This window comes from Caloenas nicobarica, chromosome 6, assembly GCF_036013445.1.
Source record: "Caloenas nicobarica isolate bCalNic1 chromosome 6, bCalNic1.hap1, whole genome shotgun sequence".
Classification (NCBI taxonomy): Eukaryota; Metazoa; Chordata; class Aves; order Columbiformes; family Columbidae; genus Caloenas; species Caloenas nicobarica.
In genome coordinates this window covers 17053245-17076566 of record NC_088250.1, presented here as the reverse complement: position 1 = coordinate 17076566, position 23322 = coordinate 17053245, and the positions used below count along the sequence as shown (strand labels likewise).

At 37.0% G+C, this 23322-nt stretch overlaps 1 protein-coding gene across 1 annotated transcript in view; it reads right to left on the bottom strand.

The window, feature by feature from the left end:
* Positions 1-13391: 13391 nt before the first annotated feature.
* Positions 13392-23322, bottom strand: part of CWC22 (CWC22 spliceosome associated protein homolog) — a 29793-nt gene continuing 19862 nt past the window's right edge. The window contains exons 15-20 of the mRNA XM_065638218.1: positions 23053-23130; positions 21753-21905; positions 20635-20762; positions 19575-19676; positions 19209-19408; positions 13392-15871 (exon numbers count right to left, since the gene is read on the bottom strand). Coding sequence (XP_065494290.1) covers positions 15267-15871; positions 19209-19408; positions 19575-19676; positions 20635-20762; positions 21753-21905; positions 23053-23130 — 1266 coding nt within the window. The 3' untranslated portion in view covers positions 13392-15266. The remainder of the gene's footprint in view (positions 15872-19208; positions 19409-19574; positions 19677-20634; positions 20763-21752; positions 21906-23052; positions 23131-23322) is intronic.

Genomic DNA, 23322 nt, shown 5'->3' with positions numbered 1-23322 from the left:
CTTTTGAAACTTGATTTCCTTACTCAATTTAAAATTCACAGCTCTATGCACATCTTAAGTTTCAATTTCTCTAAGGGAATCTGACATTTTATAACCAGATACCTTATATGGCTATACATTTTCTAGCTTCTCTGTTACTGCCTCTGGGGAAACAATCCCAGATTTAGTAGATCTCCATCTGCCTCCCCTGTAAAAACAGACAAAGCAAATACTTAGCCACCCTGCTACTTGCTAACCAATCTATCTTTATTTTTTCAGTAGGGCAATAATTTATTTTGTTGTTCTGAGTCCTTATTACTTGAGATGCTTTTTGCAATTTGCTATTAACTCTTTACTGCTCTTGGTTTTGTATTATTATTTTTTTATTCTTCCCCACAGATTACCAATTACCTGGTGTTTTTAAAGTGTGTTTAAGTGTCCCATTTGTCTTGTTAACTGCTCAAAGATACCCCTTTTTAAAACTTTTGTCTGCCAGCTGTAGCTGGAACGCTCAGTATCTGATGAATTTAGCTTGGGGAGGGTGCCTGAAAATTATCTGCGTTATTCAAAATTATTTGATAAGTTGTTTATATGAATATACTTTACTCTCTGAATTATCTAACAACCATTCAATCTTACATAACTACACTATTTGTACTGTGTAACAAGTCAGTTAATTCCCATGAGAGCATTTCTATTTCCTGATTGCATGTTGAGTAAAATTATGTGGATTTAGATTGTAAGCTGTTTGGCACAAGGAACTCTCTCTATTATCTGTCTACATCGTGCTCAGAAATCCACATCTATAAACTATGATTAGGGTTGTATGTGCACAGTCAATATAAATAACAAACAGAATAACCAGATTGTAATAGGAATGCTTCTTCACAAATGTGTTTTCATTTATATACTCGCAATTCTTTTCAAAATGACTTGTGAGCAAAGGTTTGTGTTTTATACTAAGTAAAAACAATATGAAAAGTTTCTGATCAGCAATAAGCATTTTATTTTAATGAAATATTTGCATCTGTACTTCATTACCTTCCCAGCTACATTAAATGTTTTTGCCTTTTTGCAGGTTGTTCTTCCTTTGAGAAACTGAAGCAGAAAAAAGCGATCTAGAGAAAAACATGTGACATCTTTCCAAGCAATTGAAAAGCAGCTAAACCCTTCCTTTCAGTCACAATCTGTTCTAAGAATGAGAGCTCACTGGAACATATTAAGACTATCCAATGTTATCCTGCTCCCTGAGAATATCAGCTTCACAGATAACATGGAGGTTTATTCCTCTCCATAACTGATTTACTGTTAACGCTGGAAATGCAGCATTCGTAATTTAGAGGATTAAAAAAAATGCCAATGACAGAAAGGGAAACTCTTCGCAAGAGTTAGATTTTTTAAATTCTAATTCAGTTCAAGGAATAAGATAATTCCTAGACAGGGAAGAACAGTTGGATAAATAAAGTACATTAGTAATATAGGACTTAAGCTGAAAACTGGCAGAGGGAACATCTGAAAACCTCCTGGTAAAGTACCGAGGTAGGCTAGCCAGATGGCATGCTATTTGTTTTCACTACTTCATTAAACGTAGAAACAAACTGTTCTTCAGCTGTAAAACAAAACCAATTAGAATATTTCTTTCCCTCAGTGTTCCTAAACTAGAGTCCATTAAAAATCACCAGGGATTTCCAGATAAGAACTATACAGTTTCTGTTCTAAAGTACAGGTGAAAGATCAGAGTCACCTCCTGAGTTCCCATCTGTTTTAAAAAATACTACTGCCTGCACAGCATAGGAGATGAGGAGGTGGCATACGGAATTTGAGCTAATGCATTCATGCTTTGATGTCACTCAGTCAAAAATCAAGGATGATGTATCATGTATGCTTACATATTGGAAAATTGTCTATTATAAAACTAGTGCAATAAACTAGGATTCTAACAAAATCTGAATCAAAAAGATCATTCTTCAGCTAAGGGACGGTCTCTCCTCTGAGAGATCTGCCACTTCAAGGACAGACAACAAGCCAAGCATAGGCAGCATAAATTTGCCACTTTTCCCCTAACGGAAAAACCGTGAAATACAAAATGCAACGTAAACGCTCATGGTTTAGATCATAGGGGAAACTAGTCATCTTATATCTTGGGCTGTGTATTGAAAAAGGTATCAAGGACACAAGCAACCTTTTATTCTTCACATAGCCTGAACTTACCTTGGAAGAGTTAGTGTGAGGTAAAATAAGAAGGATGGTCGTGAAAGATTCTTTTCTTTACAACAGCCTCGGGACCTTCTCTGAACAATGAGAATAAAAGACGTCATGAAAACGCACTGCAATCCTTGATTGCAAGCACTTGAATTAACACTATTCAGCATGAAATCTCAATGCATCATCCAGAATTATGAAATAAATAATATTCCTTCTAATTAATCCCCAGGGATAATTGTTCTAGTGACAACAAGAACAGGAGCTGGCTCTCACTGTAGCTCTGTCTGCATCTCAAACAAGACCACCAGTGCAAATTTGGCAACACAGGTGATATTACTTAGCTACTTACCTGAACTGGCATAGCATGCCATAAAAATCTATGTATGGGTGTGGACACATCTATTAGGGGTGCTTTATGGTGGTATTGCAGCATATTCCAGTATAGGAAGGCTATGCAAGTACATTACTATACCAGGATATATGTATACACATCAGCTCTACTGATACAAAGATCCACACTAAAAGTTTGTACTAGCATTACCTGTGGTATTGGACACTGTGTGCCATACTATTATTTCTGAAAATTTGTGTTTGCTACTGGTCAGTTTTGGGTTTGGGTTTGGTTGTGTTTTGTTCTTCCCGCCCTCTCCACCCCAGCAAACAAACTGCATATCAAGACTCCTCTCTCATATGGAAACTTCTCCTTTTTCATAGTTAAACTTTTTTTTTTTTCTCTGTCAAAAGTGAACTGTTTCAGAAAAATACAGGACAAAACCCAAACCTAACTTAAATAGTTACATCTGTACAAAAACTGAACAGATACCAGGTCTAAGAGTATTTAAAGGACAAGCTGCAGCTGTGCTTGTTTAATTTCAGCAGAAATGGAGAAATTGCATCAATAGGGTGGATGTCTCTTAGACACACTGGATGAGTCATATGAATCCATTTACAGGGCACAGTAATCAGACATCTGCAAGAGCATGCTTGTTCATGAGAACAGCATAGAAAGAGAAACACAAGGTGACCAAGAACAAGATTTAGTTTATTCTGATTTTCTATTTCCATAGGGATTTTATGTCTGCATATATACATTTGAGTTCCAGAAAGTTGCTTCTACTTAACCAGTAGGAGGGATGGATATATTATGTGGACATACTATTTTTAAAATACACAGGGATTTCATGCATAGTGTTGAAACTATATTATACTATTGGTTAAAGAGTAATGCTGTGATTACTAAATTTTAGTTGGCAGATAATATAGTAAAAAAAACTTTGGGAAACTTAAGTTGGGTTCCTAATTTTAAAGATTAATTTTAATACACAGCCTTATAATTGTGTATTTTTAAAAACCCAACAAAATGTGCAATTAAATAACTGCTTATTAAACATACAATCCCCTAGCCTTACAAAATTATACCCCTACAATTACTATATTTGCCACTAAGTCCCATGACAATTTTTAAATAATTAAACTTTCTTTAGATTGTTTGTATGGATCTTGTACAATAAGATTTTTAGGAGCTCATTTCTGATAGCATAGAAATTATACCAACACTTCAATTCTACATCTGATTTTCTCAAGGTTTATACCTCAGCTGAAAAAATAGTTGCACAGAACATTTTCTTTCATTTGTTTACTCTTTGATTCTCTAGAAGAAAGACAGCAATAGATACAGTTTAATTATATACTAAACAGATCAAAAGCTGCCTCTGTATGATTACACAGTTCCAAAAAAGAACAGTCACCAAAATAGTACCCACCAAACCAAATTACATCTGACAGAACCACAGAGAAGCAAATCAAAGCTCACATGCAAGGTAAAATCTGCACTACTGTGAGATCTGCCTTCTCTCTAAAACGAGGCTTAGCGTGTACAAAAAAAGGGTGGGTTCAGCATTGTCAAAAGAAGCAGCTGAATGGGAAGCTCTCAGATCTCAGAAGTGAATTGCTTAGACTACAGTTGCAAAAAAAAAAAAAAAAAAAAAAAAAAGCAAGAAAAAAAAAAAGCACCACACCTTGTCTTGTACTGTTGCATTTCTTGTCACACTGAGCTGCTCAGAAAGCAGTGATGTTGCTGGAGCGGAGGGCAGGGGTCTCTGTGAAACCCTCCCCATCACTGCACCAGATACGGGGCTGAGCCACCCTTGTGGTCAGGGATGCCTGCAGGGCACACGGGCCTGAGGTGTGGGTCTAGCACCTGTGCCAGGCACCGTGCCTCCACAGAACTGGTAAAAAATATGATGTTTGTATTTCACAAAGCCTCTGTTGGCTGTGGAACAAATCTCTCTCCTGGGAGTTGTGAGCGCCAGTGACCGGCTGTAAGGAAATAGAACAGTGGTCCCAGGGACAACAATAAGGCACAGGGATCTCTGGGGGCTTTTTAAGGTTTTGCAGAATGTGCAGGGTATGGTAGCAGATTTACTGCCTGTGCTGAAAAGGGGAAACAAATTCTTCCTCCTGAGCTCCTACATGTCCACTTGATGGAAGTTCCAAGGGGAATGCTAATGAGTATCCCACTTTCCACGTGGATAAGATAATGTTTCAGTGCACAGATACACACTTATGTACAAAACAACAAACACGGTTTATGTATTAGGGGGGTTTTATCAAAGTTGTTCCACCCTGTAATTATGCTGAGAAATGAATTGAATGGAATTTGAATGACTTAATGTAAATGAGCTATTAACCTACAGGATATTTTACCAAATGATTCATGTGCACTCGCTCTTTCCCTCTTCCCTCTCACTTCAGCGTAAATGTGAAATGAGTGACTAGGCTGATCAGGACATCAGCAATTCTGGCTGCAGCAGTGTTAGCAGAAATGAAAAACAACTTTCCTTACACTAAACAATCCAGATAAAAAAAAAAATCATGCTATTTTAATGTATCACATTTCCACAACATTTGCAAATAGGAAAGAATCAAGCGAGACACTGAGGTAGTCTCATTTTCTTGTAATACGAAATCTGTATTGGAAGCAGCCATAGAAATGAGTGAATTAATTCTGGGATCAGACTGAGAGGAAGACTAAGTGATGCTCTGCTCAGATCTACACCTACACAAAGTCCATATCTCTCACAATTTTTAGCTCATTAGGGACAACTCTTCATGTTTCTTTTCCCAGTAGGGATAGGAAATCAGCTCATTTGAAAATGTGTGACAATCTGGCAACTGCATGGCACAGACAGGCTGTTGTGTCTCAGCAAAGGAAACAATAAATGACACAACTGTCTCTACTGCCAGCCATCACCCCACCAAATTGTACAACCTTTATCCATTCCCTTTGGAGTTTAAAATCTTCATGACAGCAAAGGTAGCAGGGAGATGGACTCTCCCTAAGAGTCCACATTACTCCTTTCTTCACAGTAGCATGATGAATACTAAATGGGCAAGAAAAAAAAATATTTCCTCAAGCTGCAGCTTGGTCGCTGCCTGTCAGCAGCCCTTGTGCAGGCTGGCAGGGTGACATCGGCCCTCTGGCCAAAGGCTGGAGTCAAACCTTACTCTCAGCATCAAAGCAAGTGGAGTTTCCATGTGAACCTTGCACCAGGCGGTCCCTTCAGATTGAATCATATAGGTCTTTAACAACTAAAAAAATCCCCCTCTCCTACAGAACTTTGCTATGACAAAGAAGATTTCAATCATTTTTCTCTGCTCTATCTACTTCTATGGGTAAAACTGGTGTCAACTGGAGGATGTTCTCTCTCCTCTTGAAATCAGGCTGTATTTTGGGGGGTGGTGGTAGATACCTCTCTCCTGGGATTATGAAAATGTGTTTTCCTGGTTTCTACCCCAAATACATCAATCACATCTGAAAGTATGCAGAATTCCACTGTTTCATGTTGTAAACTGCAACCCTGTTTAAGACCAATCATTAAGATTAGGACCTAGAAATTATATAAAGCAGGATGAGATAACTCGCTTAAAACTTATGGAGAAGAGAGTAAGGAATCTGCAGAACAGACTGGGAAGACACAGCCAGCCCTGGCTGTCCAGCTCTGAGCTTCTCCGGCACGGACTGTGTCCATGAAGAGTATCTGTGTAACCAAAACAGAGCACATCATATGCAATGTTGTCTACAATAAGCGAGTTTATAGCCTGGGAGATTGTTTCCTTTTCCCATATCAGTCACCCAGGTGTTCCTACATGCTGTCCTCTGCGGCTGCATTAGGCAGGACGCAGGGAGGACCCAGTGCCAGAGACCGGTGCTGGGCTCCAGCAGCTGGCTGTTTCTGGGACATCACCCTCCTTCCCAGCCGCCTGCTGCCCTCATCCTGCCGTCGGTTCAGCCGGCTGTAGGGCAGGGAGAAGGTCAAGCACCTGGCAATAAAGGCAGAGAGCAATCCAGGGAGATGTGGCGGTGCTGACCTTGGCCTTGCCCTCAAGCCTTTTTGCATGTGACATTGTCCCTGTGCTCCGTGCCAGGCTGCTCCATCTCTGCGTGGGAAACACGTGGCCTGACAGTGGATTAGTAAATCCAGAGGGACTAATGTTGTGTTCACACTTCCTCCTGCTCTTGTCACTTGCTGTAGCAAGCCAGGGGCACAGCAGCTCTGTAATATCTACTTGAGATCGAACTAAGCAGTTCAAGGGATTAAGATGGTTTTTAATAAAGTAAAATATTTTATTTCACTGCTTTTTTTTTTGTCCTTGTCATGAAACAAACCAGACTCTAGCTGTTCCTGATGTAGTTTCAAATGAGCTGCCCAACCACCTAGAGCCACAATAAGGGAGATGGTTTTTCACACCTAGTCTCTTTATCTTATTCATTTAAATACCTTCCCCTTAAATACCTTTATAAATTTTAAAAGTCCTTGATTTATCCCCTTGGAAAGATTTTCATCTTTAACTATTTAATCCTTTAATTCAAGTCATCAGTTGTATAAATTGTATCAAAGTTCTTTAGGGGAATTATTTACGTCATTTTTAGTTACGTGGTAAATATTCAGTAAAAATTAAAGGTAACTAAAATGTAATTAAAATTATAGAAAGATATAGGAGGGAACCTATTTGGAATAATCTAATTCACCTGGACTTTCAAAAAGCCTTTAACAAGTCCTGCACAAGAAGCTATTAAAGAAACCAACCAGTTGTGAGCTAGGAGATGAGGGATTTGAAATGTGGTGCTAGAGTATGAAGCATACAAAGGCATGGTCAACATTCTGTATGGCAATAGTTTAACAGTGAAACCGTCCAAAACCTTGTTCTAACATTGTGCAATACTGCTAGCTGTCATTCAGCTTACTTGGAACAAGAGTGACAGGAACTAAAGAACTTGAATTAGTTGAAAGGACAACACAATGACAGCTGAAAGTCAGTCATTGTTGACAAGAACACAGTAATGGACTTCAGAGGAAATCTGTGAATTATTCATACAAGTTTGGCACACCAATTGTGGAAGAAAGACAAGAGCATCACTGTGGACAGCTCAGTCTCCCTGATCAACATTCAGTGGCTGTCAAAAAGCAAACATACAGACTCATCTAAAGCACAAGGAAAAGCAAAAAAACAATATGGAAAATACAATGTCATTTTGAAAATTAGTGGTATGGTCCCATCAGTCAGGATGCTGTGTTTGATGGCCCAAGAGTACAGCATAGAATCAGAGGACAGAGCGAGAAAGAGAGGGAATGAAAGTTATTTTCGGCTGTGAAGGCCTTCCTTCTGAAGTGAAACTCTGGAGAAGTGTTTACAGAAAAGATGAATAGAAGAGCACTTAGGCCTGGACATTGCCAATAATGAATATTATATGGAAGAGAAAATGAGCACTTCTTACCCTACCTCATAACAGGAGTGACATTCAATGAAAATCGAAACAACACATTTAAAACTGATTACAGCTTTCTTTTAATGTTGTAGATGATTCCATAATAGTCTGCAAGATTTGTGGCATCTTCTTCTGAAATACTGACTGATAAGGAACTAAATATTTCACATGCTATTCTAAGCAATCAGGTAGAGCAGAAAGCTTAAGAAAATAAAAAGGGCCTTCTGCAGATATGAAGTTCCCCCTCCTCCCTCTTTAATTTCTTTTTATAAAAAGAGATAACGGTCTTCACAGAAAAATGAGACTGGAGTTATTAGGAACAAGAAGGAAAAATGGAGTTAAAGTAAATGCTAGGGTTAAAGTGTAGATGAAACCTGTCATTTAGAATAAGAATTTCACAGACTGATGACAACTGCCATGCAACTAACCTTGAAACTCACACTCCCTCGACTGGAGTATAATACGTAGATCATTAAAAGCATTGGTCTTCACGCTTTTTTTTTTTTTTAATAAACTACAGTGAAACTGTAATTATGGAAATAAAGCCTTCCTATAAATACTGTGAAACAAGGAAAGTTTTTGATTATATATGCACCCAAAATGAGGTGGACCTTGAGTCTTGGGTAGAAGCCCTGCGCACTAACCCAGTCATTACTGCTGACCACACTGCTCATCCCAGCCCCGCAGGGGCAGCGCCGGGGCCGGACACGCCTGCTCTTCTGCTTGAGCTTCTGTCACTCCTGGAAAGGAAAATATAATTGCATGTATATAAAACATCAGAATGCGACACCAAAATATAACTAACAATGCCGGTATCAGTAATGCCACCTTTTGAAGTGCCTGTCATTAGGTACTATAAAAAAATACACATTCTTCCATTTTGGTGGCATTATATTACACCACGTATCACCACAGAACCTCAATTAATGCACCATGTACATTTTTTTCCCAAGGCAGATTTCACAACGTCAATATATTAATATTTTGTACTGTTTAACAGGGTATAGATGAAAAATAATGTTTGGGAGCTATTCAGATAAAGCTCATTACACAGAGTATAAGCTGAAATTCATTCCAATGAGCTATATTAATTCACACATACAACTAATCTTAGGCTCTTGTGTAAAAAGAGAATGAAAATTCAGGACTCTATGCAAGTGTGTGTGTTTATACATATGCAGAAAACTGAAATACACTTCTCCAAGATGTCTGCACCTCTGTAAACAGAGAGCTAAAAATGAAATGGGAGGAAAGAATAACTTTGTGAAATGAAACAAACAAACCAACTCCGAGTGCACAGGGATGAATTTAGCTTGAGGTTCCACAAGGAGCACAGAGGCTGCGTCCTTCCCTGCCATGGGCATAGAAAGGAAACTATCCTCACAGTTTCTCCTCACAGCCATAATCACATGAATATACTCAGCAAGACTGGAGGAAATGATGGGCCGTGAAGCACTTGTGGATGGTATCTCAAAGAATTCCCATTTCAAACAGGTACAGTGATCAAAACAGGCTGATGCACCCTCTCTCTTCTACAAATAGGTATAACAAGGGTTTTTTTCTGTGCAGAGAAGAGAGGACAGGAAGGAAAAGAGCTGCAAAGGGACTTTCTTTTTTTTTCTTTCCCAAATGCCTTATTTTCAGTTCCTCATTTCAATCACTGATCAAGTAAGTCACTCGGCTTCAATTTTTTCTTACGCACTTTTGTGTTCCATCTCTGGTGACTCATAACGAAGTGTACAGCACAAGAAGGGGGCCCTGTGAATCTAATCAAAGAATGAGAGCCTGCGGACCAGACATCCAACCTCAAAGCCTGAATAAAAGAAGCATATTCATTCAAAGTATGTGTCTCATTTCAGGTAGTCATCACTTAAGTATTCCTTCCTCACGGGAAGCCACAAAGGCTATCTGCACCCCTACCATAATACAATCTAATATATCAACTTTTCAACTGGCTCTTTCAACCCCCAAATTAACGCAATGTTCTGTTCACCATAACCACCATGGGACCGGCAACTTCAAAGGGAGAATATGCATTTCAGTTAAGTAATTAATGAGCAACACCAGTCAACAAGCTAAACTGAATTAGCATTGCATCTACACACCTGTGCCAGTGGACACAGCTGAGAACAGGTTTGACCTCACCGCCTTACCTGCCATGAGCACCCTGACAATGAAGACAATTTCTCTTGTTTCTTGGAGCTTTGCATCCTCTTCGACTCCCTTGCTCTTTCCTCCACCCTCTTAAGAAACATTGCAGCTTATTTCCTCCCTCAGGAAAATTTTTGGTCCTCACTTTATTTTACAAAATAATGGAAAAAGACAACATAAAATGCACATAGCTTAAACAGAGTCAGAATCTGACAGTTTATTTTCTTAATGGACTTGTCTGGTTTGTGGGTTAGCAAACCATTTTCCCAACAACACTAAGGTTTTCATTTGCAATCCCCTTCCCCCCTTTTTTTTAAGTTACAAGAAAATACTTGATGATAGTCATAAGCAGTAGACAAGAAAAGAAAATCCTTGTCTCTAGTCTCAGCCAAATTATAGATTTGCTTGAGGAAAACATATAAAAAGCACAACATCTCTGAAGTGACCTCAAGTTTTTCCAGTGAATGAAGCAATGTTTTACTCATGCCACTTTTAACCTAGTAATACGTTTCCTGTAGAGTTTTAATTAAAATAGCCCTTTATTCTACATTTGACTTTACCATTTCTTAAAAAAAAATTTACTAATTAAAAAAAGCTTTTAAAAAAATACTAACTTATCTAATTGAAAATAAATTGAAGGACAAGTTTCCCTGCTCTCTGAATGTTATCAGAGTAACTAGAGTCGATTCTGCTAACATCATAATAGACTCTAGCTTTTTCAGATTCTCCAAGAAAATTAGCCTTAGGCTTTCACCAACAGTGAAAGATAATTCAAAGTAGTTTAAGAATGGTGGATGATCTAGTGCCGTCCTTTATATTCATAAAACTGTAAAAATTTAACGACAGGGAGGCACTTAGATTGCTACCAGAGCTTGAAGTGTCCACCCTAGCCCACATAATTTTTGGTGACTGACATGCACTAAGTTATTTTAGAGTATATCCTGCATTCAAAAGTTAAGAAGAGTTATGTTACTGCAGCCTTAAGTAAATTAAAGAACATCATACTCCTATTAGTATACCATCTAAACCTAATTAGTACCTCTAGTAATTTTCAAAATTGTATTTGATTTTCAGTATGTACCTGATCTGTTTATAAAATTCATTTAGCATGAACAACACAAACAGAAAAACACTTCCCCATGCAGAAGTGAGATGAACTATCTACAATTTGAAGTCTGCAATACTGCTTAAATAGCAACTAAAAAGGCTTTAAAATTCATGATCATTAATGACAATTTAAAAATATTTTTAACAAAGAAAGTGAGCAGTTTTGTCCAACTGCTCTCATCCTAGAGGTCATATTTTGATGATTTATGTAAAGAGATGGCCTAAATGGTAGGCTTTTTTTTTTTTTCCCTAAAAAACATTCTTCAGACTCGAGTGTATGAATAATCAAGCTTCACAGACCTTGCTCCAAATAAAATTATGGTTACAGAACATAACTATAGTTCTTACAAATACCACAAACACTTCAGTCAAGATTTATTCCTACATGGATGGTGAATTCACCGGGTGAGTCAGCAGCTCATCTCCACAACTCCTAATGCCACAAGCATGAGGAAGTTCAGAAACTCATCCAGGGAGTCCTGGCAAATGGGATGCAGTCTCACTCTATCTATGGACCTGGATACTACAACCACTTTTGAAAGGTAAATTTTAAGCACGCAAAATCAGAACAGATCATCACAAACTCCTTCCCTAATGTCTTTTGGGCTCACAGCAGCTCAGACCAGCTGAGCTGAAGTCTCCTCCAGCAGCTGTCCCCCCGGCAGGCACAGGCAGTGAGCACTCGCAGCCTCGCTCAGCAGCAGCTCACACCTGAACAGTGACCAGCACCAGGGACTGGGAGCCAACCCCAGAAGCTCAGGACAGTTCTATGTTCAAACACACCGCAGAGACCAAGGCTCCAGTGCCCAACGCTGCACCGCTATGAACATCCGCACTCATCACACGCTTTTAAGTACACTGGTGTAGGTTGCTCACAATAAGGCAGATAAACAGCACATTTCTTTCCTCTGACATCACGTTTTCATTCTTCTGAGTCAAGAGCACTTGTGATTGAAACTTGCAGTTCAGTAAGACCAAAGCAGCTTAGTATTTATTTTTTCTGAGAGGCAGTCAAGGTCTTCCCTCAACACAATCCAGAGGTACCTACATCAGGTGACTTCTGACAGCAGAGGTCTATCAAAGCCATAACCAGACCCAACTGCAGAAAGCTAAGGCTGGGCTGTTTCAACCGTGCTTTTAAGCAACAATGATTGATCAAAAGAGAGAAAAATGTCATAGGACCTCCACTTCTTGAAGTCTTCCAGTCAAAACTGCTATTCAAAACAACAACCTGGAGCTCCAGTTTTAATCAGAGACCAGAGGCAGGAGTTACTTCATTACCGTGCATGGTCTGCAGTTAGCTGTTACTGCTGAGGAGAGAAAGCCCAGGATCACTGTGGATCACTCAACTCTCCAGCAATTGAGAGGATGGACTGAAAACAAACCTACCCTCAAAACACATCACTGTGCAGCTCCTGCGATACCCTCGTTTTGAATACTACATACTATTTTGACTTCTTTTCCCTCATAAAAATTACAGTAAAATAAATAAACAAACAAATAAGGGGCAGGAGGACTCATCAGGGCTACAGAACAGTCCCACGCAAGGAGAGATAACAGGCGAATTTTAACTTCTGGAAAAGAAATGGCAAAGAATATACAGCTTTAGGTCTATAAAAATCACGCACAAGATGGCAAGCAGGAAACAACTACAAACCATTATTCAGAAAACGCATCAGGATGCGGAAAATGAAAGTGATCAGGCAGAACATAATGCCTCTGGCTCAGAAGGTTCTCAGCCACCAGCCAGCTCAGAGCTGGAACGCGCTCGGTGCTGCTGACCAGCACCAGTACCAGCCCTGGGCTGGGGACACTTCTGTCACAGCACAACCGTCCTGCCTGTTCCCATCCACACATCGGAGCTGCTGCCGACTGCCTTACTGCTCTAAGCGAACATTAACCTGCTCATAGGAGTAACAGTAAAAATAACAGCTATTTTTAATAGGTCATTCTACTAAATACCTATTAATATTTCTGGGAATTAAAAAAACCACCACCACCAAGAGATTGCATATACAGACCCCAGCTCAAGTCTTAATCTCACCCTCTCCCTTCTTTTGCCAAAGAGCAGAATATTTTTATCACTTCCTGATCAGCGTGTCTGAGTTCAAATGCTTTATTTTTTAATAAATGTCTTATGTTTTCACATATATCATTTTAATGTATTTCCATTTATTAAAGATGTCATTAACAAGCTTTTAAACTTGAACAGAATGTCTCTAAAGTTATGGGTTTATGAAATTTATGCTATTAAACCCATCACACAGTAAGGGAAGTTATTACTCTAGATAAATTAAGTTTGTACAAATAAACCATTATGAAGTACAGGTAATTTTCAATAAAGTTCATAGAGAGTTATCAAGGAAGCATAACAATTATCAGCAGAATTCTTTTTAGAAAGCATTATTCCAATTGAAGTTTTCCTGGAGTTAACACACACTGCCAAATGCACAAATCATTTTGAAAATGAAAAGTGCATTGGACAAAAAACTCCCACAGTTTAAGCAACGTATACCTCTTGATGCCACTAAAGCATTTTTAGCTGTGTGGTATAATAAGTGGAAACCTTGTTTTTAATTTGCAAGATGAATTCATTTTCCATGCAAATGTTTGACTGAAATGTTTTATTACATGAGAGCTTGCAGAAATAAATTCTGTAAATACAGAAAATTTTTTAGAAGTGTTACATTTTTCTCAGAAAAATGTGACAAGATTTAGGGAAACTGATCTATTTCCTTAGGAATTGTTCTATTTGCTGTTATAAAACAGCTCAAATATATTTTCTATGCCTTATACAAGATGAAATATGATTTACACATGAAATGTGTCAGTTCTCATATGCCCAGCAATTGCATTCATTTCACAAAGGAAAAAAAAAAAAAAAGGAGTCTTATGGCATCAATCATCACATAAATACAACTATCACCTCTGTCTTTCCTACTGACCATGTCTACACTATTTCCTAGTTCATGCTGAAGGTCTTTCAAATTTTTCTCTAGTTACTAATAAGATTTAGAGTCTTAACCAGATTATTTTGATTCATTACTCTTACAATTAATGTTGAGATAGTTGCTTCAAATGAATCCAGGCAGAACAACTTATATTATAAACTGCTGCAGCAACTGAATTTTTTGTGGTAAACTTTGCTTCCAATAAACTTGAGCATTTCAAGCCATGTAATTAAAATGTCTAAAAAGATGTGAAACACCTCATATTTCAATTTCTTATTTTTTTATATACTGGGAAGCTTATTCCTTAAACACATCTTTTGTAGGGCTGGAGTTGAAACCTATGACTTCAAAATAACAAACATAGTTGAAAAAAAACAAACTACCACCCGCCCCAAAAAAGCCAACCCAACTTTTTTTCCCCTGTCTCCAAGATCACAAGTGTAACTAGCTCAGGATGTTACAATATTAAAAAACATTGTGAAAAGTAACAGAACAAGTTGACACAATTTCAAATGTGACATTTAAAACTGCAACAGTGCTTTTCCAATTTTTAACTCTTGAAGAAACAAAATCGACTGAAGCATTTCCTGAAAATTTTGGTCAAACTTGCTTTTGTGTTTGCAAAGTGGAAAGAATATACAGCTACAGAATGCCTAAAGCACTCATGCTGACATTTGAAAATTTCTATAAAGCCTTCTCGTGTAACATTCACATTGTAATCTGAAAATTTTACAATTATCACCCTAGCCTCAGTACTGACTTTCAATTAACAAGCAAAGTTAGAAACCAATTGTCTTTAGACTATAAAGTTACAATTCCAAATACTCTAAGTGACAAGGACACCCATTTTGCTGGGTTCTTAACAGTTTTATTCACAAAATAAACAGTTTTGTCGTTCCAAAGGAAGACTTTAACAGAAAAACTCAATGCAATAGTTATAAAAAAAGAGGTACAAAAAATTTGAAAAAAGTCTGATAAAATTTACAAATGCAAACTATCACTTTGTACAAAATCATTTTTTTTAAAGAAAGTTCAGTAATAAGTTTTAAAATACAGTTTTAACAGCTCAAAAATGCACATTTAGTTCAAACTCTTGTTAAGTATTATTTTCTTCTGTGTGGTGAATTCTCCTTTCGCCTGTCTTCATTCTTTCTGGATTCTCTGTACTGGTCAGAATAACGGTTGTGCTTCTCTCGGTGTTTTTCTGAATCATTTCTGTATCTGTCTTCTTGATCATCCTCTCTTGGACTTGAATTACTATGGATTCTCTCTCTGGATTTTGATCTTTCTCTGGATTTTGATCTCTCTCTTTTTCTACTGCGATGACCATTATCTTTGCTCCAGTGTCTGTAATTTTCATCATCAGACAGAGAAGCTCTCCGCTCTGCTTTCTTCGGTTTTGAATTACTGTGTTTATTTTCTAGATCCTTATTTCTTTCATGGTTCCTATCCTTTCCACTATGGTAACCGTCTCTGCCATTGGACTCATCTCTGTGATAATATTTTGATACATCATCTCTCCTGCGTGATTCTCTCGCATTTCGGTGATTTCTTTCTGATTTGCTCTCAGTATCACTTCTTTCCTCTTGCTGCCTCCTTCCTATTTTCTTTTCAAGTGATTTCCTTTTCCTTTCTTGTTTTTTCCTGGAAACTTTATCAGATTCTTTATTTTTCTTTTGCATTCTCTTTCTTTTGGCTTTAGGAACATCTGAAATTATAACAAATTATGGGATTAAGGTAGCATTTTAATCTATTACACTTGACTTGCTAAACTACATAAGTAGTTCTAGAGACTTATTTTTTGTCAGAAAACTTTTGTGGGTTACGTATCTGGACAAAGGTTTCAAAATCATGAGCTCTGATCTTGTTGCTTCCCCCCACCCCCAAGCGTCTCAGGCAATGGGAGAAATTTCACTCATTCTTTAATTGAGCGGATACTGATTATTTTTAAATGGCTGCCTGCATTAAAGGCTTTTTATTGTATATAAAGATAAATTCTTCATAGAAGTGTAAACTGTCAAGCCCAAGACTACTCTCCAATTTTCTTCTAAGCTTGAGTATTTCTCAGTAACTCCACTGTCATTAACACATGAACCTCATGTTAACAAAAAGCAAGGTCACATCATCCCCAAACCTTAAGAACATACTAATAAGAAATCAGGGAATAGCCTTCTGCATTTCATCCCATTTACAATGCCTATACAGGTATCGAGAACACGATGTAGCTCAAACCAAAACGAAACTTCTTCCTCAACTTACAAAAACACCCCAGCAAACCTGCACTTGAACACAACATGTCACTAAGCAGTTATATCATTGTCAAAATAGAGCAACTCACTAAATAGGAAGCTGACATAAGATCTGCAAACCTGTCGATCCAAGAATTTTTTTGGTTATGTAAGACATGCTTTCATATTTGAAAAGATGTGAAATTCTATGTACTGACAAAACTCCAATGACCTTGCTTTTCCCCCGCTCCCCTCAGTTAACTGCTGAAGAGGGAACAACTCCAATTTGTACAGGTGTGGCTGCCACTCGCAAGTATCTATCAGCAGGGCTGTCAGCCCTTAGCTGTCTGCAAGTGATGCCTGACTTCTGAGAGCCTCTACCCAGCATCCCTTTGTGGACCTGATACTAAAGGAACAGGTATAGGCTGTAACGTCATCAATGCACTCTCACAAATTATTTTTTTAGAAAGATCACCTTTCCCAGACCATCCAGTCTCTCAAAATCATTTACTTTTCCAGTTACTTCCTGGAAAAGCTTATCAGCCAATGGAGATTAAAAACAGCAGATGGGAAAAAAATCTCCATCACTATCCTATGAGGAAACAGAGGCACACTGAAACAGCTTGAGATAGTGGTACTGCAGCAACATTACAATGGCCCTCTGGCTCATTTTCAGGAAAAATAGTGACAGCTTTGTCAACAATTTACGATTAAAACTTAAGTTCTTTATTTCTAAATACACTTTAGTGCTTTTCTCAGTGGAAGAGGACTTACTCTTCCTGTTCGCTCCTTAGAAAGAACCACTAGATTTCACTTGACAGTATTTATCTGTAACAGCTATTTAGAATAACCATTAAATTCACCTTATTGTATGAACTATAGAATCATATCAGCTGTTTCTAATCACCTTTTGAAAATACCACAGCCATAAACAGATTGAATAGTGCAACAAATATCTGAGTTGTACAGCAGATGGCTAGTTTCACGTCTGAATTAAGGCTTCCTGGCATTCTGATAAAACATGATGATGGATCAATTCAGATAGGTTTTAATACATTAACCTTCTTAAACAGTGTTTTCCCTATTATTTTACATCCACCAGAATGCAGAAAAAGACCCAAAAAAGTAAATACAAAGGAACAAGCTTCTTTGATAACAGACAATTTTTGTCCCCTGCTGGACCTGTTTTGGTTGGAATTACCTCTCCAGAGCAGTGCTGAGCTGGCTGGTGAAGTTCCACACATTAACTGTCCATAAGACAGTAATGCCTAACTTAGCTGTATGCTCAGTTTCTAATCAGCAGGGGGTTTTTATTTTCTCTTAAACACTGCACTGTGAAACACTATAGCACGTTACTCCAAAAAATGCCTTTCAACTCTACCAAGTTATTTTAAAAATTTAAAAAGCTGTAAACACAGGAAGACTTGGAATTACAACCAATAATGGACCTCAATCAAATTTACCAATAAATATAGTTCTCTTCAATTAATTAATGTCCTAATCACTGTATTTAAGTACACAAGAACCAGAAAAGAAAAAGTGAAACCGGGCTGCAAAGATATCAAAATGCAAGTTTTAAATAACGCATTCCCAAATGAAGAAAGAACAAGTAGTAAAAGGGAAGGTCCTAAACTTACAAAAATAAAAGTGTTCATTTGAGAAGACTGCAGACTCAGTTGGTTTGTCACTAAAGACTTACCTCTGTGGTTCCTACCAAGCAGCTCAGCAAAGCTGCAGCTGTCGATGCAGTAGCCATCTGGCTCTTTGCTGAACCAACACCTTCTCTAACCCCATTTAATTGTGTCCTCCTCTAGTGCTTTGTCGTCATTAATGCAATTAACGCGATGACACACAAAGCAGACTTTGGACAGTGAGATTGCAATGGAGAACAAAAATGCACATCCAAAGCATGAGCAGTTCATACTGCTTTTATTTATTAACCAACATTTTCATTTCAAAGGCATGCAATAAATCAAATTAATTTTGAATCAGCAAGCTTCTGTACTGTAGGAAGTCATGCTGTGTTATCATCTGCTCATGTTATATACAGTGGGGCAGACTGCACACACTAACTCACACTAGCATGTGCTTTAGAGGTTAAGCAATGTTTATGACACTTCCTGTCAAATAGAAGGCTCTACATCAGCAGGATAATGTAAGATGCTAAACACTAATTATAATGCATAAAACTACAAAATACTAAGCTGTCAGCAAAAGCTAATTTTTCCTTGGAGATTTTTCTACAGACAAGAACCTTCTACTATAGCACCACACAAACTCTTCCTGAAGAAGAAGAATTAGAAATGGAGACTCAGAGACTAAAATTTAAACACATCGCTAGAACTGAACAATGTAACTGCTGACCCATGAAGAGACACGTACTTACAGGGAAGGACACAAGTAGTACCAAGCCAAGCTAAAAGAGTTGTAGACATCAGTCTCTACAGTTCTCTACTAAACATCCCAGAGACAAGAATAGGGAATGACTCTAATCCCTCCATCCTCCACTAAGCTGAAGTAATAGTACTGTGCAACAGGTATCAACTGTGTAAAAAAGTCATCTACAAAACAGTGTTCCTCAGATATTTAAGTCTCTAAAAATGGAACTCTGTTTTTCTAATTTCTAAAATAAATTTCCATGAGAAATATTAAATATTTTAAAACTTGTAAGTTTAAAAAAATGACCAGTTTTTTAAAGCAGAGGAACTAACACTGTCCATAGCTAGTTTTTCCTCAAAACAAGTTTACATAGAAATAAATACGTATATAGGAGTAAATTAAAAGAGAAGTAAATAGTTACAGCTAGTCTTTAAGTACCTGAGTCACTACTGTTGTCACTGCTAGATGATGAATCACTGCTGCTGGATGAATCTGAGCTGCTGGTGCTGCTGCTTTCAGAATCAGAATCTGAGGAAGAGTCTGTTTCTGAAGACGATGAGGAATCTGATGACTCAACATCTTGTTTCTGCGTCATTATCATCTTTGGTGCATTTTTAAGATGCTCCCGCAATTCATCCCTAATCAAAAGGAAAAAAAGGTGTGTTATGGTTTTTTTGTTTGGGTGGGGTTTTGTTTGTTTTGGGTTTTTTGATTTGTTTGGGTTTTTTGTTGTTTGTTTGTTTTTGGTAGGGGCAGGATGGGAGAGAAGGAAAGCAAATATCAAATCAGAAAACTGTTCCTCACGTTAGTCCTCCAAGTCCAATAGAAGTGAAGAAATTGATGGCAAAGCGAGTGTTTCTTGGGTTATCCCGAGGCAATAATCCCTCAAAGAATGGATGCAATGTTCTGATGAAAAGAAACGTCTAAATTAAACACCATGCCAACTTAGCACTATTTCTCATTGACACTAATAAATTGAAAAAAACACTGTATGGATCCCCTAGGACAGCAAAAGTTTTCCCTTCGTGTATTTTTCAATACTTCATGGTTTATATCTGTGATGTATCTGATCAAAATGCTATTTAAAAACTTGTTCTTTCATGAAAACAAACTTCACACACACACAAAAAATTACATAATGTCAGATTATGACAACAGAAAGCCTGAATTTGTGAAGCCCTGAAGAGACTTGTGAAATTGCAGCAGCCTTTGACAGGAAAGGATAACACTTGTTGACCAGGAAGTTCTAAGATCTAGGTACTTACGCTGAAATACCAAACGGGGCCCTAAAGTATAGTTTCAAGTTTAAGTTTACACGAGCTAAAGCATCTACTAAATTCTTCACCATACATCGAAGAAATCCCAACTTATAGGAAACAGCTCAAGCAACTGAAAGGAACATTGTCAGAATGCAATGCATTAAATCACATACAAGCTTAAAAGAATGTGTATCTTACATTAAGGACAAGCAACTAATCTAGGAAAACTTATTAATAGTTATGTGCTTTTTTCTAAATTTTGTCAGAAAAAGAAGCCACCATAACATTTATTACACAGCTAAACAGCTGACAAGAAATAAAAACAGACTTGTACTTGGAAAATTCTTATACAAGCTGGACTATCACTGGGAAAAAAAAAAATACATCTTGCAAATAGTCAGGCGCATACTTGAATCCAAACTGATGGTAACACACGCTGCTTAATGGGACTCTTTCCAATATCTAAATCTATACATGAACTTAGTCTTGAGGTATTGCAGCTACAGAACTGCTGTTTTAGTTGAATTTGAAAAGAGTTCTTATCTGTACTTCTTCAGATAGAGAAACTAATTGACTTTACAGTTTTGAAAATAAATTTAACTTACTCATCTTTTAATCTTGCATTTAGATTAGGAAGTCCCATATATTCACTTAGCTCTTGAAAGAATATTTTGACAAAAATTCTACTGGAGGATGTGGTAGTTTCTTCACTCAGTATTATACATTCAAGGACCTGAAAACATTTGGAAAAATATTTAGAAAAAGTTTTTAAATTTAAACATACATTCTTTTATTTATCTTAAAAACTTCAGTCCTCCTTAAATAACCAAAAAAGACTTGTGGTTTTTGTGTGTGGGGTGGTTTGTTTTTTGGGGTTTTGTTTGTTTGTTTGTTTGTTTTGTTTTGGTTGGTTGTTGGTTGTTCTTCCCCCACAAGAACATAAACTGTGCAATTCCTAGTCAAGATTTTCTTTCTCAAAAATTCTTTTCTACCACCTAGGATCAGTTTCTGATCATACTTATGCCAGTAATTCTTCAAGGATTTACTTTACCCAGGAAAGCTCCATAAGAGAAAAATCAGGTCTGTGAACTTCTGGGAAGTTAAAGATTTGGGACTTAAGTTCTAAAGAGATTTGGACTGACTTATGTGTGCCTGAAGAATGACAACTAGACTAGACTGTGAAACAAGAATAAAACAGTGTGAAGATATGTTACATTGATATTTATTTCTTTATTTTTAAGTTATACTATGTATCTCAGAATGCGAGATTGCTTTTATTTATTTGGCACTTAAATCACAAAATAGCATTTTTTAATCTTAGAATTATATAAAACTTTTAATTTCATATATAAAGAATTTTAAAAGGTTTCTTTATGCTTGTTTTTAGAAATAGTTTTGCTATTTAGATTGCTGATTAAAATGTCAAAATTATTTTTTAAAAAGTACATTTTAATCAACCAATTCCAGCTGAGCTCCATAAAATAACAGCTTAAATCAACTACTTATGAATAGGGAAGGGAGGATGATGATGCACAGGGACAGAATGAGGAGGTGGGAGCGACACAGAATTGTTCAACAGTGTCTGAGAAGATACTTAAAATAATCCAGTTTGCTACAAATACAAGTAGTTCCAAACTGTAGAATAAATACTAAGCCTAATATATTATTTCTGAATACTGGAGATTAATTATTGAAATCTAGGACAATAGCCTTTTTTACTTACACTCCAGGGAATTGCATCGGTGTACAGCAGATGAGCAAACATCTTGGCAACATTCCTCAGTTTGTTTGTTTCCAAACGATGAATGGTATCATATTGTTCTTTGAAAATAGCTTCAAAGGATTCCATATATTCTTTTTTTAACATGCAGAAACGCTAAGACAACATTGTACAATTTAAACAACGAGATTAAACAATTTATTAAACATGCAAATAACCTACATGTAGTTGAGCTAATGGTGCAAATATTTACGGCAAGAATTTCCTTTTAAATAACCCTTGAAGAAGAAAATACCTTCAAATGGATACATCTTATTGCTTTCAGCAGTTTGTCAGAACAAGAAACTCATCTGCATTGCAAAGTAGTAATTATCAGTTTTGAACTACAGCAAATTATCCTGCAATTTCTCTAACTTTCGTACATCCAATATTTTCACCTGATTTAACCCTGAATGTAACTTTTTTCATGACAACACTGAATTACTATTTAGAGAGGCAGCAGGGAACACAGTCAAGAGGGAACACATTCCAGACGTAAACATTCCAAAGCACATGGAAATTAATGTTTATATTCTACTGAATGTGTAGATTCATGTGGTTAGTACTTGGTAACTGACTGTCAGCAGAAGTATTTCCTCAAATACTGGATAAAAAACACAAATGGAAAAAACCACTCGCTTTCAGAATAACATGCGTCCTTGAGAAGACAAATATTTTATCTTAACTAGTCAGATCTGTCAATATCACACATACAGGAAATTTAACTAAGAAATAACTGCAAATAAATTAGCAATTAGTTACACAACACCAAAGAACTAGCTGTTTAGTGAAAAACAAACAAAACCACCCACAAGTCTGCGACAGTAAATAGTCATAGTCTTGTGCTCTAAATAAAAACTACTAAGCAGCTTCGAACAAAGCGGTTAAAAGACAAGAGTCTCCAAAATTAATCTTCAGCACTGTAAAAGTGATATTTTCTGGTAACTCATAATACTTTTACCTCTTTTTAGTACCATTCCTTTGCCACTGATTTATCGTTCTAACATAATGAGAAAAGAGGGAGGCAAAAAGAAGCAACAATATAAAGAGAAAATGAGTTCTCTCATTCTGCATTCACTATGCTTGTCACAATCAAAATTTTAATTGAGTCCACTAATACAACCAATCAACTAATATAGCCATTTTTGGAATGATAAAAACCTATTAGTTTTATTTATCCACTAAAACTTAAGTTTGGCACACAGAAACAGTAAACCAATGAAATTACCTACCATAAAGTGTAAAATCTGAAAACAGAACTCACCCCTGCCAGCAATCCAAAGAATTTCTCATATGTTCTTTGCTGAGCACAGCAGTCAAGTATCATATTGCAGAGTTCTTTCTGGTTTAAGAAAAAAAAATTCTCTAGGTAAATTCACTGTAGCAGCAAAACACCATCATTACTAAGTATAAAAATATTGAAGAAAGCCTTACATGGACTCAAGCTTTGAAACAAGAGCATTTACATAAAGCTTCATTGGTAATATCAGTAGTTTTCTAAATTGCTCATCTTTTAGAAATTATCTGGGGCACG